The 14182-nt window shown below is 37.1% G+C and overlaps 1 protein-coding gene and 1 long non-coding RNA gene across 24 annotated transcripts in view; one reads left to right on the top strand and one right to left on the bottom strand.

Annotated features, from left to right (window-relative positions):
* EPHA6 (EPH receptor A6) overlaps positions 1-14182 on the top strand; it is an 887621-nt gene that overhangs the window by 665388 nt on the left and 208051 nt on the right. For all 23 annotated transcript variants that reach the window (XR_013372579.1, XR_013372578.1, XM_077884567.1 and 20 more), the window contains one exon: positions 7094-7279. Coding sequence is in view for 21 of the 23 variants with exons in the window: in XM_077884567.1 (XP_077740693.1) it covers positions 7094-7279 (186 nt within the window). In the remaining 2 variants the exon portion in view is untranslated. The remainder of the gene's footprint in view (positions 1-7093; positions 7280-14182) is intronic.
* Positions 2299-9254, bottom strand: LOC144305593 (uncharacterized). Its single transcript, XR_013372609.1, has 3 exons — positions 8689-9254; positions 8173-8235; positions 2299-2551 (listed from the first exon to the last, which is right to left on the bottom strand). It is a non-coding gene; the product is annotated as an uncharacterized LOC144305593 (long non-coding RNA).

The raw sequence follows: 14182 nt of genomic DNA, 5'->3' as shown, positions 1-14182 counted from the left end.
AACAAATACCGTTTTGAAAGTATGTCGAGAAGCAGCACTGCAGGCAAGCCTGTGATCATGGGGTCCGGCCACCCCTGACAGCTGACCAGGGTGTGTAATGGGCAGCCCTATGAGCAAACGGACACATCAACTGGGAAGTTGGTGTAGAGAAACACATCAGTGCACAACCAAAGCATTAAACTACAATGTAGCTCTCCAAATATTGGGGAGGGGGGTGCAGAGATTAGTGCTCTGAAGCCATGAGTCAACTTTTCAGGCATCTCGAATGATAACATGCACGTTGCTATCACTTAACCATCATTTCTTCGTGCTTCTGGATTACTGTCTCGCGTGCTCTTATTACATTCAAATCACAAAAATTGGAATTACATCATTAAAAAAAACTTGTCTAGAAAGAAAAAGATGCTGTTAAATTTTTGGAATGTGGTGTAGGAAAAAATGGGTAATATGGGATCATGTGTTACTGAATTCATTCACTGAAAAAATCCTTACCCATTATTTGATAAAGAAGTTGAAAAATTCCTTTTCAGGTCTTAAAGAAATCCTCTTTTTGACCTAGACATTAAGAGCCTAGCCATGAAGGATACTTAGAATAACATATTTAACATATCTTCTGTGGTGTCTGTGTAATTTGAAAAGATTCGGGGTTACATGGAACCTTTTTAGGATCCAAAAAGCTTTGTAAGTATTTACACATTAATTTTTATTTCTAAAAAATGTAGCTAGGTGGTAGGTATTTAACCCCCTTCTCCCCCAGTGACACTAAAGCAGGAAAAAATAATGTGATTTCCTCTGATACCACAGAAAAAATTAGCGGTAAAGGTAGACATAGAAGCCCTAATTTCTGAGAACCTGCCCTCTCCCATGTATTAATCAACTCTTCCTACTGACAAGTCTTGTTAAATGTGAGAAATCTTGCATCATGTTGAATCCTTCCATGAAGTTGAATCAGAAGTATTCAATATCAAATATCATTTCAACTAGTATGAAATTATAAATTCTCTTAAAAATGTTGTTCTCTTTCACATGTAAAAGGTGTGCTATGTATTGGGAAGAAATCCAAGAGAATAGTCATAAGTCCTTGAATACAATTGGGTAGGTGACCCTTCTGATAACATTAATAATAATGGAATTTAATTTAAGACCTCAAGAGACTAATGCATTCCTCAGGAACTAAATTAAAATTTGCCTATATGTTTTTCTTTTATGCCTCTTCTTTTTTTTTTTTTAACACTTTCTTTGTATGTCTCTTAAAAATATTCTTCCTGTTGCCTTCACACTCAGGAAGGAAAGTGGATTGTGCACAGTTAAATAAAAAAAAAAAACTGAATACAGAAGATGTTGAGGTATCTCTTAACTATACACAGTGAAAATAAAGCAGAGGAGACTGTAATTAAAAAAAAAAAAGTTACTATATTGGAAAATCCCTGTCCTCTAACGACATCCCAACTTTGGGCCTAGAATTTTTACACCCCCCCCCATTCATTTCATTCATTCAATGAATATTGAAGAGTTATTTATTATGTCCTAGGCTGTGCAGATACAACAAAGAATAGAGATGCCAAGGCCCATGCCTTCATGACTTAGATGATAGTTGATTTGGTCAGGAGGAGATTCTGAAGTGGAGCAATATGTACCAAATGTATACGATTGTTAAGAATGAATTTCAAAGAAATTTCAAGTAGTCAAAGCGCTATACAGTAAATATGTATAAGTATATGTAATACTTGCAAGCCAAAGATCCCAGGAGCACACTATAGTTTAAAAAGTTGGGTTTATCATTCACTTCAGCAAGGGAAAAACTCTCAGCATGTGGAAATGTAGTGTGTGTCAGTAAGGGAATGTTAGATGATGCCACCTACGGGACTTGGGTTTTGACTGGGTGATTTGGGCTATCTAAGGAAGCAGGAGTTTGCTCGAAGATTAGATGCTGTCAGAAAGCAGCAGCAGTTCTGTTATTGAGTATGTGTTGGTTGTTGTTTTTTTTTATTAAGCATTTTTTATTCTATTTATTTTTATTGACACACATACAGTTGACGCACAATGTTACATTAGTTTCAGTTGTGCAACATAGTGATTCAACACCTGTATACATTATGCTATATTTCCCACAAATGTGGCTACCACCTGTCACCATGCAGCACTATTATAATCCCTGTGCTGCACCTTCATGCCCGTGATGTATGCATTCCATAACTGGAAGCCTGAACCTCCCACTCCCCTTTACCCCTTTCTGCCTATCTCCCCACCCGCCCTCCGTTGGCAATCACCAGTTCTCTGAATTTATAGGTCTTTTTCTGCTTTTTTTTTCTCCTTTATTCATTTTGCTTTTTAGATTTCGCACATAGGTTTTTCTGTCTGACTCATTTCATTTAGCCAAATACACTGTAGGTTCATCCATGTTGTTGCAAATGGCAAGATCTCGTTCTTTTTGTTGGCTGAGTAATACTGTGTTGTGTGTACATACCACTTCTTCCTTACCCATTTGTCTGTCGATGGACACTTAGGTTGCTTCCATATCTTGGTTGTTATGAATGATGCTGCAGTGAACCTGGAAATGTAGATATATCTTTAATATCCTGTTTTCATTTTGGTAGAAGGTGTAAATACCCAGTAGTAGAATTACTGCATCATATGGTATTTCTATCTTTAACATTTTTGAAGGACCTCCACACTGTTTTCCATGGTGGCTGCCCAAATTTACATTCTGACCAATAATGCTTCACCCTGTTGATGAGGTAGGAATTCTCATCCTAGGGTCATGGAATGCCAAGGACACAACACCCTACATGAGACAGATGAGATTGGTAGATATTATTAATTATAGGTACTCGTAGCCCAGCGGGGAAAAGGACATCACACACAGGGGCACCTAGAGGTTGGCCAGCTTTGTAGTACCAAGAAGTCAAGGAGCCCCTGGTTTCCTTTGAAGGATGTGATTGGCTTGTTCAAATCATTCCACAGACTGGCAGGAAAGTAAACCCTACTGCAAAGCAATAAAGAAGAACTAGATCTGCTCCATTTGATAAAGAGGAATGTTTGGCTAGAGGACCTTACATATAGGAGCAGAGTGGAAGGGAGAGCCTTTAGGAAGGCTAGTTGAGCCCTTCCCAGTTTGCCTCACATATAAAAGCAGCACATAATATTGGGCCTTAATTTTAGGACTTACACTTACATCTTAATGGATTTTATCTACACGGAGGAGAGACCAGAACAAGGATAAGGTTTTAATTGGTAAAGAAGTAGCAGTCACCCATTTTAGCCAGGAGAGGAGGGCATATTTAGCATTTTGGCATGTGACTTTGCCTTTGTCTGTGCTTAGGCAAAATTATGCAGTGACCTTGCTCTATCTCAGAGTGACCTTGTCGAGGCTGGTATAGCATGTGATAGGAGAACAACATAGCCCAGCTCTGAGAGTAAAGCCAGCGTCTGATTAGTGCTGCTAAGTTTTTTCTTCCCATTTGGGAGGAACTGATGGTAGCAGGGGATTAAATTAGGTGGATTGACCAGAGAAAATTTTCTGAAGGAGGGACTTCAAATCTTGGCCTTCACTGCTAATAAGAAGCCATCCGTACAGAGGACTGAGGAGGATGGAAACAAGGGAGGAAGGGGAACAATTTGTGGAAACCTTCCTGTCAGATGGAAATAGTAAACAGGAAGAATGAAATACCTCATTAGACCTGAGAGATATGTTCTAAAAAGCCATTGGGAGTGTGGCTCTTTGCTTCAGTGACTCTCAAGGGGTTGGAAAAGGGAGAACCAGAATCTTTGAACACGGGGAAGAAAATTTTGGAAGGCCTCCAGGAGATTGTGAGATGATAATCCTCCAAGATGGCTAGTCCCTCATCACCTCCACCATTCCTCCACAGTTTTAATCTGGTTATATAGATTTCATACAGAAAATCCATGCTAATTATTGTTATGGTATAATAATAAAATTTATTAATAATAAACATCCCAGACAGCAGAGAATGGTGTTTTTATAAGCATGGACCCTGGAGCCACACTTGCTGGGTCTGAATTACAGTTTTGCCATTTTCTACCTGTGTCACCATGGAAAGTTACTTAGCTCATGTATCTCAGCTTCTTCATTTGTAAAGTGGAGATAATCATGGTATCTACTGCAAAGGTTTGTTGTAAAAATTTAAAAAAACATATTTAGTTTTAGACCTGGCTTATGGTAAGCACTGTATAAGGGCTACCTATGGAATAATGATGATGACAATGACTGGTGAAGAAAAAAATCTATGGTTAATATTATATTCCTATAGTTACAAGTTAATGATGGACTAACCAGGATACATAAATGTCCACACATCTTATTGAAGCATAATTTATCTTACCTATGGTTATGTACAGAGCCTCTACTCTTGCTTCAAGGACAGCAATATAATGGATCAATCTTTGGCAATATCTTAAACTATGCATTTAATTTAAAATATTTTTTTCTTCACTATCTGATATGTCTGATACATCCAGACTAACCACAGATAAGGGTTGTAATACTTTCTGTGACTGAATTTTTTGGACTTTGCCTAAAGAATGCACTAGGAGTATCAAATCCTTAATTGAGGCAACTATATTTAGTGTCACTGAAATAAGTGTGATAACAGCTTGATCGTGCAAGTTTGACATGAAGAAAACACCTCCCTGGTGATAATAGGATACATGAATTTCAGACAAGAGAAAACCAAAGAAAATTACGACTCTGCCTGCCTTGATCAAATAACAACAGAGTTTTCTGTTCATTTCACTGTATTCAAGAGTTTATTTGGATTACTATGAAGTGTTAACAGAAAATCACTTGGATTATGGGTTTATGGCAGGTGAGGAGTTTTAAAGTAATACTTTAAAAGATTTTTTTTTTATATTTACTAGCAGACTTATTAAGGCAAAGTAAGGGGAAAAAAGAGAAAAATACTTTCCTTGCTCTGCATAGTCATACAACAAACCACAGTGATCTAAGAAGAAATTTCAAGTATCTCAGTAGGCCTGGGTGTATCAGACATTAACTTAAATATATGTACATAGCTTTTCTCTAAAGGTTCAGAGCCTCAATAGAAAAATGTTAAACATCTCTATCAATTGCCATTTTTTATATATGAGAGAAAAGCTTTTGAAAAATAAAAGAAACGTTACAAACAAAACTGAAAACCTGTGGCTTCTTTTCCCTGTGAGATAAGAACATTTAACCCTCAATAGGTTGAGAGCGTCATTAAGTAAAAAGGATTTTTCTTGTTTTGATGTCAAATTAAATAAAATTGGTGAAACTCCAATATTATATGCACTGAACTTAGGGACTCCATCCTAGTCTGTGTTTTTTGTTTATTTATTTGTTGGTTTAATAGAGAGTAAACCCTCTTGTTAGCCTGCTTTCTATTTCTAATGGACATGTTTACACATAATTTAGGAAACAACATTTTGGCTTGTTTCCTTTCCAGGTTTGTTTTTTTTCACTTAAACAATATCTTAGCATTTACACCAAAAGGTAGTCAATATTCCTGCAAAGTCAACGTCTAGTTGACTGTAATGAATTGCTCCAAAGAAAATACAGATAACTGAAATATATTTTACTGTAAAAATTTAATTTGGACCTCTACACTTTAATACATCACACCGAACTATTAGACAGACCTGCTAGCTAATAAACCAATTGAGGATATTTTCATTCTCATTTCTTTGCCCCTTCCAAAGATTCATATAACTTAAAGCACACAAATAGCATTTTACAGTTGATAAGGACTTTTACATATATCATCTGGATCTTCCCAATATCGTTATGAGGAAGGGACATTATAGAATTATGGAAGGTTTTATTATTATCTTTATAGATTAATAAATTGGTGGTCAAGCATCATGCTCTTAAGTAAATGCAGCTAATTAGCCTCACAAAATTAAGTCTGGAATTTTAAGCTTTAATTGAACTTATTGTATTGCAACTGAGAAAACATCCGACTTCTTTTCCACATTAACCCATCTAGTCATCCTTGTGTCTGTATGGCTTCTGAACTTTGAAGCTCTGTCTTCACTTTTATCACTCCCTGTCTGGAATATCACTGCTTTTCTTGAATATCCCAATTGTACCCATTGCTTGAAGTCCAACAAAAGTTTACCTGTTCCAGGAAGTCTTCTATATCCCACTGTTCTTACTCAACTAATACAGCATTTGTCGAAACGGGTTCTTATGTTCTTAAATATTTTTTTTATGTTCAGCTAAATTCTTCTACTAGACTCTAATAAGCTCCTAAGAACACAGACCAACTCTTAGACTTCTTTGAAACTCACAGCACGCTAATAGCTGGATATATAAATATAAATATAAATATTACATTGTATATAATATATAATGATAAATATATAAAACTATATATTAATATATATAATTTGTATTACAGAAATATATAAATATTTATTAATATATAATTTTATTAATTAATATATACTTAATATATATTAAATTCATGATAAATGTTTGGCTATTGTATATTACTGCCCAGTGAAGCCATTGCTGAGCCATAGATCATCTTACTATATCTGCATTCCAACCATGTGACTTGTAATTTAGTCTGCATAATCACTTCTTATAGTTGAGTTCAATGTAGTCATTTCAATACGTTCATATATCAATTGACCCTAGCATTGATTTCTGATGGTAGTGAAGCTCAGGCACATGACCTGCAGGATCAAACCCACTACACATGCCTGATGGATTCCCTGAATAGAGAGACATTTGGCCCATATATCAGTATTAAGAACAGGAACAGGAAATGCTATGCAGTGATTGCTTTTCTATAGAATTGCATTAGCCTCACCCATTCTGCTAGTCATAATTTCTGTGCGGGTCAGGGAGATCTATCAATGGTAGTTCCTGTGCTACACCATATGAAAATGCATTCCGTTATTCATTATAAATGATGCTGATCAAACATTGTCATTACAAATTTAACTTGTAGGACAGAAATCTCCATGTGAAAATGACACACTTGATGGCCATTATGGTAAAAAGCAAAAAGATAGTACCATATGACAATTCAGTTCTTCTGGAATGTAGGTATTCTGTTTTTAAACAAGCCACTTTTGTTCATATTTTAAGGAGAATTTGGAGAAGTCTGTAGTGGGCGTTTGAAGACACCCGGGAAAAGAGAGATCCCCGTTGCCATCAAAACTTTGAAAGGTGGCCACATGGATCGACAAAGAAGAGATTTTCTAAGAGAAGCTAGTATCATGGGTCAGTTTGACCACCCAAATATCATTCGACTAGAAGGTGTTGTCACAAAAAGTGAGTACTGATTTTCTTCATTGCTTCTTTTATGTATCTCTATCTAACTCATTTCCTTAAGAAACAAACAAACAAAACCTTAATAGCAATACCACAGCCATTAAGGGGATAATTTAGTCTGGATATCATCTTCTGATATCACCCCTCGGTCTTGATATTAGGCTATGACATTATCAGAGTTTGCATTGGTCACCAAACAGCTTTGAAATGGTATTTATTACATATAAATTATTTGCTAATCTAACTTGAAGTAATTAATCAAAAGTAAAGAAGTATATATTTTTTCTAATCTCTATAATATATTCACTTCTGTGTTCACTATATTCACTTCTAAAGCTGCCAAAATTTCAGTATTAATAGAAAAAGCAGTTTAAATATTTTGAGTCATTAAGGTAAAATACTTCTGTTTGAAAATAAATCTCTTATACAAATATAGCTACTTGATCTGAAATAAAACTTCTAAACGTGAATCCCATCTACATAAATGCCATTAGAATTAAATTACTTTTAATTTATACAAAATGGAGAAAAGAATTACAACTTAGAGAAAGAAATCCTGTTTTTACCTAAATAGTGGGATCAAAGCCATTCCTTTGAAGTTTCTTAAAAATACAAAATAACCTTATATTCTAAGAAACAGATTGCCATATAATAACTTTTATTTGAATAATAATAGGACATAGACATAAACCTAAGTATAGTTCTCCTTATTTTATTCACAAATGAATTATAACATACAAAACCCAATAGAGAATAGCATTGAAAAAACTCATAAAAATAATTTAGATCTTTGAGAAGCATTTTTTCCATAAAACTGAAATTTCTTCTAAAACTGTTTATGGGAAATTAAAACATCATGTCATATTTGAAAGCAGAAAAGTATAAAAGCTTACCAAAACATTTATTGACTATGTGTTCCTCAGTCCTTCTCACAAGGCATTGATCAACATGATGCCCTGATAGTTTGAAAAACAGAAGAATGCTTTTTTTTTCTTTTTATGATTATCCATTTTTAATTTCAAATTTTTATTTAAATTCTAGTTAGTTAACATATATAGTAAAAATTGGTTTCTGGTGGAGAATTTAGTGATCCATCACTTATATACAACAACTATTGCTCATCACAACAGGTGCCCTCCTTAATACTCATTACCTATTTAGCCATCCCCCACCCACCTCCCTCCATCAACCCTCAGTTTGTTCTCTATCATTGAGAGTTTCTTATGGATTGCTTCCCTCTCTCTTGATGGGAGAGAGCTGTTGGACTTGTCTGTTACTATAGTGACCTTAATGGAACCTTCCAGTATATATGCCCTTGTGTTGTTCTTTCTATTGATTCTGGGTTTGTCCATATGACTGGCCTTGGCTAATGGACATTAGCAAGTGTGATGCAAGTAGAAACATCTTACATGTCTGCACTTTGGAGCTTGTCCTCTTGCCACACTCCTTCCTGTAGCCCAGCCTGTGCTGAGCAAAGCTGGTCCATATGGTGAGGCTTCAAGCAGTATTGCAAAGAGGAGGACAGCTAGAATATCTGGTTAACAGCTCTAAGTGAGCTCCCTGCAGATAGCCTGAATGCCAGGCTTGTGATAAACAGCCTCAGACGTTGCAGCCTCTCCCCACTACCACCACCACCAAAACCAGATGGCTGTAGCTGCAGTTGACACCTGGTCAAGAAGTCACCTCGCTCATCCCATAAAATCATGAGAGAAGATAAAATGATTGTTGTTTGATGCTCAAAGTTTTGAAAAGTTAGAATTCTACTCCTGCCAATTAAGAGTTGTGCAGCTTTAGGTAAATTATTTACCATCCCTGTCCTTTACTTCAGCATCTATAAAAGTAGGGCCAAAATTACTCCTACTCCATAGGAATACTATACTAATTAAATTTGCAAATGTACAAGGCATTTAGCATAGTATGCATCGTAATAAGCCACATGAGATGGTAGCCATTGTTGGCGTTCTGTGTCAGGCACCTTTACACATAGAGTTTACCATTTTGTTGTCACGGCAACTACTGTGAGTATCACTATCCCCTGAAGCTCAGACAAGTTAATTAACCTTCAGAAAGACCTCTAACCCATATTAAGTGGCATGGCTGGTATTCAAGCTAAGGTCTTTTTGACTCTAAAACCCAAGGTGCAAGTGCGTGTGTGCGTGTATATGTGTATTGTTGTGTTTTTTTTCTTTTTTTCTATATTACAGTGACTGAATCAGTTTTATACTTTAATTATCTTATCCGGATTAAATAGTATTAAAGAGAATCTGAATAAATAAAATAAACACTACTTTTTCAAATAAAGAAAATATTTAGGTTAGTGAAATAGGTTATTTCTAAAATGTAAGACTTGGAAAGATCCAGCTATACCACAATAGCTAGCAAAGACTAATCTAAAAGACAGAAAGAAAAGAAATAACACGTTATTTCATTTATATTTTCTGACTTCCTTGCCATTAGTTTAGTATGAACTTTTCAAGTCATTCCTACTGTCTTATATCTCTCTGGAAGGAAAAATATAATTTTAAAATCGGGTTATGAATCTTGGCAAAGTATTTAAAATAACAATTTACATATAATGTTGAAGTCTTCTTATGTGTATTTTGCATGTAATATCCAGAAATAAGTGTCAAACAATAAATTTAGAGGTTGAAGAGCATTAGACCCTTTTTTCTCCCTTTGATTAATACCTTTATATGACTTTGTCAAGTATTCCTGTGTGTTTTACTCACATATTGTCATATATTTTATGTGCATGTATATATGCATAAAAGTATATGAAAAGGAAAAAGATTTATAGCCCTATGAAGCAGTAATATTTATTTAGCCTAAATCAACTGAGTAAGTTTAATGAGATAGCCTGTGGCACTTGTCTGCCAGTTTGAAATACATCGTTTATGTCATGTAAACATCCAAACAACCGACACAGTGATTGTTTCACATCTGTGACAATCTTATCTAGAAGTGGGAACAGTGGCCTCCCCATAGCCAGATTTATATGCCCCCTAAGTCAAGGTCCTTGTTCCATTTCAAGAAAAAGAAAGAAGTGGGGGCAGCAGAGAAAGAAGGAAAAGATAAAAAGATAGTTGAGAAAAGACAGACTCAATATGCTTTTGAGAGGCAATCATCATTACAAGGGCGTTGTGTAGCTGCTGAGGTGCGTGGTAGAGATAGAGAAAGAAGTATTCCCACAAAGATAAGTGGCCATATTTATACTGTTATCTTCTTGACTCAAGTGCTATGAGATTTTTAAGAGAAAGGCAATAAATAAATGAATGCCTCATTCCCATAAATACATGGTAATTGTTCCAAGATTGCCCTTAAGTAGCTAAAAGATAGCTAGCAATTAATGCTCCCTAAGGACCACCATATTGCATAAAAGATAATACGGACAAAGATAAAGATGTAGGATAGGTTTATGCAGTCATGTTAGAGTATCCTGGAGTTCTGAGAAATAAGCACATAGACTCTCAGTTGAAAGTAATGCAAAAGTATAGATAAAAATCTTCATCAGATCCTTTTATAAATTCTTAATATGCATACTTTTTATCTTATGTGCACATTTTATCTCTGAGAGATACATATTGCAAAGTCCCTGGGAACACTTGCTCTTTCATATTCAGGCATATAACTACTTTTATTTTAAACTTGAAAGTCAAATGATGAAAATCTGAATTATATAAAAAGTATGTGTGATAAAAGTTGAACCTATTTATTTGATACACATCACAATTTCATTAACCTATTAAGATAAAACTGATATAAAAAGAGATTACTCAAGCTAAACCATATGTTTAGCACATACTTTTTCTCCAAGAAGCAAATAGAACCCATTAGCAAGAGAACAGACTTGGAGCCATTAGTAACAAGGAGAGTCTAGCAATTTGTAACTGGTGAGGTGTACACCTGTGTCATTAATTACATGACCAAAAGAGAAAGTGCTACCCTCCTATAAAAAAGATAAGAATTGTGGTTAAATGATGAAACAAAATAGTGTAGTAACTGTACTCCAGGAGACCAAGTCCAGCAGTTTGAATCATGATAACAGAAGAAACAAGAGAGAGAATTAATGACGTGCCCACTGCCCAGCTTAGTAGCTGATAATTAAATTTAGATATACCAACGATATCTCAAAAAAACATAGATCTAGTAAGAAATAATAGAAGCCAGTCAGGATAGCAAACGAACCCTCAAACGTAACTTTATTTCATTGTGGGACATTCCTAAAGACTCTGTGGGACAGCACAGAAGCTGTAACAGAAAGTGCTGGGCCTGCACAAACCTGCCTTAATGTTGTGGGTTCCTTCCAGACAATTTCAATGGGTCCACATGGGCTCGAAGTCAAAGAGAAGATTCAAGTCAGGCAAATACGTTGTACAGTAAATGCACAAGAACTTCCTCTCTGGTCCCAGAATTACATACTTCTTGTCAAGTAATACCTTGTCTAAGATTTTAACCATTACTGTTGCCACCAATATGTTACCTGCCTCTCCACCAGGTTGCATATCCTACTGCCAGTTACAGGGTATCGGGCAAGCCATTCAATGTCTTTAGACCTCAGTGTTTATCCTCTGCACAAAAGATTGAGAATGCAAATTGGACTAGAAAACACTAAAGGTCACATTTAACCTTAATATTTAATATTAATAATATTTAATATTAATAATAACCTTAATATTTCTTTGCCAAAGGAAGAGAGTCACAAGATGTTGGTGAGGAAACTTCGTGCCAGTGATGTTACCCCACTTCTAACTTTTATTTTAAGATTTTATTTGTTTATTCATGAGAGGCAGAGACAAAGGCAGACGGAGAAGCAGGCTCCCTACAGGGAGCCCGATGTGGGACTTGATATCAGGACCCCGGAACCACAACCTGAGCCGAAGGGAGACACTCAACCACTGAGCCACCCAAGTGCCCCGTAACTATTTTTATAACTACGGTTGTGTCAGTGAGCTCAAGGGAAGATAAAGAGGTGCAGGAAGAAACAAATGATGCCTTCAATAAAGTTTTATCTTTAGCAACCTGTGAAGAGAAAAATATAGGTAAAATTCTCCTATAGGCAAAATCAAGATTTGGATATTGGAATACACACTGAAGGGGTAAATATTCTCCAAATCTGACTCTAATAACATAAATTGGATGGTTATTGCCCCCACCTCTGGAGTTCAGCTGCTCTGCTAGCTGAGATAGGTTGAAAGCTTTATTTTGCTTTGTTTTCCAAGAAACAGTTACTGTGGCCTACCCAGTGTTAGACATTATTGCTCGATTAAAACCTAGAACTACAGGAAAGAAGCCTTCAGTGCTCTTGAGAAGTTCACTTGTTGGCGTCAATCCACTGGGAGCAACAAATCAGTAAGCCAGTATTTCCCAGTATTGTGTGTGTTATTCTGGACACAGTTATTATTAAGTTATTCATTGGTTTGTTCAGTGAATATTTATTGTGCCCACCCTTCTAGGCACTGGTAGTACAGTATTGAAGAAGAGCTTCTGTCTACTGTAGGAAACCAAAAGAAATTAAATATATGAATATAATTTTAGGTAAAGAGAAAAAAAAAAAAAACCTGAATGAAGTGAAAAGATGAGGCCATGCCAGGATTTGGTAGGAAAGTTTTCCAGGCAGAGGAAACAGCTTCTCAAACCCTCGTGGCTAAGAAAGAAGTCAAGATGTTGCAGGCATCCAAAACACCTGGAGCAAAGTGATAACGGTATGGATTACAGATTGAAAAAACAAAACAAAACAAAACAAACCTATTGGCAGGCAAAAACAGTAAGGGGGCTAGCGTAGTAATCCAAGTGAAAAATAATGAGAAAACAGATTAGATAAGTAAAGATAAGAAGGGGATAGAGCCAAGAGCAGTTTCCAAAGTTAAATTGGGAGACTTTCATGACTGATTATATATGAGGAATAAAGGAATGGGGATAGTTTCAGATGTCATACAAGTTTCTGGTTTAATGTAAGTAGGGAAATGGAGAGCAAATTCTGCCGAAATACAGATTTGGAGAGCAAAATCATGAATTCGAGTTTGGATATGCTGTGTTTGAGGTGCCTGGGACATGTAAAGACGTCCAGGAAGCCTCTGGAACCTGGGCGGATGCCTGGGCTGCAGGCACAAGTTAAAGAGTGCTCTCCAGGTGAGCGGTGGGTGGTAGTTGGGGCTCGGGAGGGAGCGCCCACCCCCCACCGGGAAGGTTGAGAGCAGCCCCAGCAGGTGAACCGAAGAGCAAAAGCTTACAAGAGAGAAGCAACAACCCAGAGGAAAGCAGGTTCCTAAGAATGGGTGAGGGCAGGAGAATGAAATGAGCTGGGAGACCAAGGAAGATAAGGAGTGAGAAGCACCTACTGGATGAGGCAATAGGGCTGCAAGCCCGTTGGGGCTCACGCGGGGAGCCGAGCGCGTGGACGACCCGCGAGCGCAGACGGCAGTGGGATGACAGGTTAAAGATGCACGTTACATGGTGCCGATTTCTTACTTGCCTTCCACGGGGTTAGCATTCCGTGCCGTTCATTCATTCACGCAGTATCTATTCTGCGCTTGGCCACTGTGTGCCGGGCACTGCGGTAGCACGAGGTGTCTGGCTGCAGAAGGCCCAACGCCTGCCCTGCCGTCCCGCCTGTGCGTCTCCCCCTCTGCTTCCATCCGTCAGTCTCCTGCACCCTAGAATGCATCCGTGCTAAATGGCAAAGGCACCTGAAAGTGTGTTCTCAGTTCTCCCATGTGTCTCTTCCTCTCCCAAATCCCTGAGGAGCTGGATGAAAATGTACCAAGGAGAGTCTAAATGGGAACACAGAGAACTATGAGGTGTGCAGGCCGCGGTGGGCAGAAGGCCCAGAGCCTCTGCGGTTACCAGCGCCCCTTTCCTCAGCCATGGAAGAAAGAAGATCGTATGCCCACGGGGGAAGTAGAG

Source organism: Canis aureus, chromosome 35 (assembly GCF_053574225.1).
Source record: "Canis aureus isolate CA01 chromosome 35, VMU_Caureus_v.1.0, whole genome shotgun sequence".
In the NCBI taxonomy this organism is placed as follows: domain Eukaryota; kingdom Metazoa; phylum Chordata; class Mammalia; order Carnivora; family Canidae; genus Canis; species Canis aureus.
This window is presented reverse-complemented; position numbering and strand designations above follow the sequence as displayed.